Source organism: Anabas testudineus, chromosome 4, assembly GCF_900324465.2.
Source record: "Anabas testudineus chromosome 4, fAnaTes1.2, whole genome shotgun sequence".
Taxonomy (NCBI): Eukaryota; Metazoa; Chordata; class Actinopteri; order Anabantiformes; family Anabantidae; genus Anabas; species Anabas testudineus.
The window spans coordinates 9944143-9947801 of NC_046613.1; the positions used below are offsets into that span (position 1 = coordinate 9944143).

General features: G+C 42.9%; 1 protein-coding gene across 1 annotated transcript; it reads left to right on the forward strand.

The window, feature by feature from the left end:
* The first annotated feature begins 254 nt into the window (after window positions 1–254).
* On the forward strand, window positions 255–1824 carry foxq2 (forkhead box Q2). Its single transcript, XM_026346420.1, has 2 exons — window positions 255–755; window positions 1450–1824. Exons 1-2 carry the CDS (start codon window positions 255–257, stop codon window positions 1822–1824), a joined length of 876 nt encoding a protein of 291 aa, XP_026202205.1.
* The last annotated feature ends 1835 nt before the right edge of the window (window positions 1825–3659 follow it).

Below are 3659 nucleotides of genomic sequence, written 5' to 3' on the forward strand. Positions count from 1 at the left end.
TCATTTCCACAGGTTGAGATCGTGTCACTCGTGAGCACACCAAGGTTAACAACAGTTGAGAGGCTCATCTTTATCTGCAAGCTTGTCAACAGTAGGACTTTGCTGATAGACATGGGGATCACTGACGCGTTCGTGTTTATGAGTGTGTTATGAAGGTCCTAACTTTGCGAGAAAATAGACAAGCTGTAAAACAACCTGAGAAGACTTTTGGGAGAAGCGCTTTTTCAATAAGTCAGATGATTCAAAACTCTGTAATGAGTCTGAGAAATCTTAATTCAGAGATGACAATGGAGGATAGAAGCAGCCGCATCGGCAGCAGAGAAAGACTGGGACTAAGCTTTACTATTGACTACCTGCTGTTCAATAAAGGCGACAGAGGTTCTAAAGAAGAAAAAACAGGAAGTCGAACAGCAGAGCAGACAGCGAACAACATGCCAAATCATCAGAAACCTAAACCCGAAGAGGTGAGGATTCGCTCTGAGATACAAGGGAAGCAGCGACAGAGGTCAGAGGTAGATACAGAAGAAAAGAAAGTCAAAGAAGAGGAGGGGGATGAAGAGCAACAAGACGAGGGGGAGGGGGACGTGACCACCACCATGTCCACCAGCAGTAGTCCAGAGAAGTCTCCGGACAAACCCAACCAGTCGTACATCGCACTCATATCTAAGGCTATTCTGGCGTCCGAGCAGAAGAAGCTGCTGTTATGTGACATCTACCAGTGGATCATGGATAACTACCCTTACTTCAAGAGTCAGGTATGTTCATGTCTGTGTTTCAGAGATCAACTGTTGTAGTAATACTGGAACTTAGAAAATGGGTGATCATGTGTACAGGTGATTGTTGTCTGTGGGAGAATTTTCAGATGGCACGACATATAACAACAGCATTACTTTGTTAACTCGTCACGCCAGCTGGTAAAACCGTGATGAGACACACAACGAGAAAGCGCGTTCGCTCAATGTTCTCGCCGTGTTTCATTTAGCTGGTGACAAATAGCGTGGCAGCCATTTTCACAAGTGAGGCGACCTACTTGGCACAGGTAATCTGTCTGAGTCGTTAGGCAATTAGGTGCTCAAAGAGGACATTAGATGATCTTCTTGTTGGCGAATTCGCAAATAAAGTAATCCTGTTGCTAGGTTGCAAACTGCCTCTGCCTTTACCAGGTGCAACAACAGATTGGACGAAGCCTAGTGGATTAAAGTTGATCACTGGTTTGATGTGCTAAAAAGGTAACTCGGGGTGTTGTGTCTTACTGCGATCATATACAGTCTTGACACGCTATCTCACACCCTGCCAGCAGAACAAGGTGACATCCTGAGGAGGATCAGTGATACTTACCGCCGACCTATGTTAATTTACGATTAGGGACACCCATTGTTTAAAGTCTTGTTTGATTCCTGGTTTTGCTTCGGGCGTAACCATATGTCTTTTGTTTTCTTGCTCCAACAGGATAAAAACTGGAGGAACAGCGTGCGCCACAACTTGTCCCTTAATGATTGTTTCATCAAAGCAGGCCGCAGTGACAACGGTAAAGGCCACTTCTGGGCAATTCACCCATCAAACTATCAGGACTTTTCTAATGGAGACTACCACTGTAGAAGGGCACGGCGGAGGATACGCAGGGTGGCGGTGCAACCCCCTCTTTCCTCTTTGAGCTCCCCCTACCACCCTCCTCTCGCTGCCCCCCACAGAACGACCTGTTGGTGCTGTCCACAGCCCCCAGCATTTCCTCTGTCCTGTCTGACACCGAGACTCTACTGGCCATGGTCCAGTGTGCACCCACAAGTCGCGTTCCACCCGGGCCTTCATGCCTCTGTACCCTGAGAGTGAATAGTTTGTATTTTTGAGATATCCTGTACTTACAGTTTGGCCCTGAATTAAAATTGGGTAAAAGAGACATTTTAGAGCCTTATTTTATAATGTCATTAGGTGATAATGTATAATGACAATGTTACATTATACTCGGCTACTCTGTGAAGTCAAAGTAGGGCATTCAAAATGACTGCTCTCCTTTTATTTGTATTCTGACTGTTTTTAGAATGACAAAAACAGTGTTTTGTTACAATCTCATTAAATCATATTAAATTGTGATGTTTCTATCAGCTTCACTTCTGTGTGTGCATGTGTGTGTGTGTGTTGTGCGTGGACTTGTCTGTGTGTGCAGATTTAGCTAAAAGTGAGCCCAATGCTAAAATACCACCTGGTGTTAGATGCTAATTAGTCAAAGCTGTCGGGATGCAAAATCTTCTGCCTTAAGAGACTAAAATTGGGCTTTCCAAAGCCGACTCCCAAGGATGTGAGGCCAGATAATCTGTGCAATCCCAAATAGTTTCAAGAAATAGGAAGCTTATCACACACTGTAATCCGTAACCACTGCTGCAAAAAGATGGGGACCATAGGAGGTCAGGGATGAAGCAGAGGAAAGGGAAGGAAGCACGGAGAGAGGGAGGGGAGGGGGATGCAGATTTATTGGCGAGAGGTGGGTGGGTGGGGGTGCTGAAGGGGCTTTCTAGGGGCTGCATATTCTCCAGTTTGTATCAATAAACCAGTTAGAGTAGAAATCCAGGGCAGCCGAAATAATGACAGACTTAAGTTCACATCCAATACAAAGTTAAAGTATAAATGAATACAATATAGATTAACTAACATTATTATGTTCCCTAAGCATAATTCACACAGGAAATATTCTAAAGGGACTGCCTAAAAATGGTGAGTGAACCTGTTACTAAAACAGTCAGCTATAAGAGGACGCCAAAATATCGCCCGAATAAGAATCAAGTCAATTTTTGCCTGTCCGACTCTCACATCAATAGTGAAATTCCTCTCTGACTTGCAAAGGTTGGCATTTACATTCCCAGTGCTCCAGCCTAAGAGGATTAGGTCATACATTGACTTTTCTAAAGTTTGTTTTGTCTCAGGTCTTGTCGGCTTCTTATTTGCAAATAATTGAATATTTGAATAAGGCAATATTTGACGAGAAATTAGATTCTGAATGGACAAACAATATGTCAGAGGGATAAAGCTTCAAAAAGAAAGAAAGAGAGAGAGAACAACTGAGTTTTTCAGGCAATGCTCATTAGAACAATCACAAATCCATCTAATTAATTTTTTGTTCGCCAAATCTTCCTATACGGTGTCAGCAGCTAATTGGAGGCCTAATTTGCTTAATTCCCATGAATAGCTCTTGTATCAAATCCTCTTCAATTCACCAGCTTTAAGGCTTTAATTTGGTTGCATATGTTTGCTGTACACACGGGCATACAAATACAACCATGTGAAACTCTGTGAAACTCCTAAAACACTTGTAGAAACACACTCGCATTGTGCACAGACAGTGCACATTAACCTAAAAAAAGGTGTGAAGCTTTTTTTTTAAAAAAAAGCATTTGTGCTATTTTCTATTAAGTTGAGATAATAACCATATTTTGATGTTTTTAATTAACTATCTTTCGGGGAGAATGAGATTGAGGTCATGAGCTCTCTCTCTCTCTCTGTGTGTGTGTGTGTGTGTGTGTTCATTTGTGCCTGTCATTTTGTTAATCTAATGAGATGGCTCTAATGAGTACAGGGGGGTACGGGGGGCCGTAGATTAAGGCAAAAAGATTTGCTCCTGATTAGCAGAGAGTGAGGTAAGAAGATCAGTCCTGCTGAGATGGCGA

Coding starts and splice junctions, on each gene's coding strand:
- foxq2 (XM_026346420.1), top strand. CDS start 255: ATGAGTCTGAGAAATCTTAATTCAGAGATGACAATGGAGGATAGAAGC. Junction 756..1,449: donor ACCCTTACTTCAAGAGTCAG/GTATGTTCATGT, acceptor TTGCTCCAACAG/GATAAAAACTGGAGGAACAG.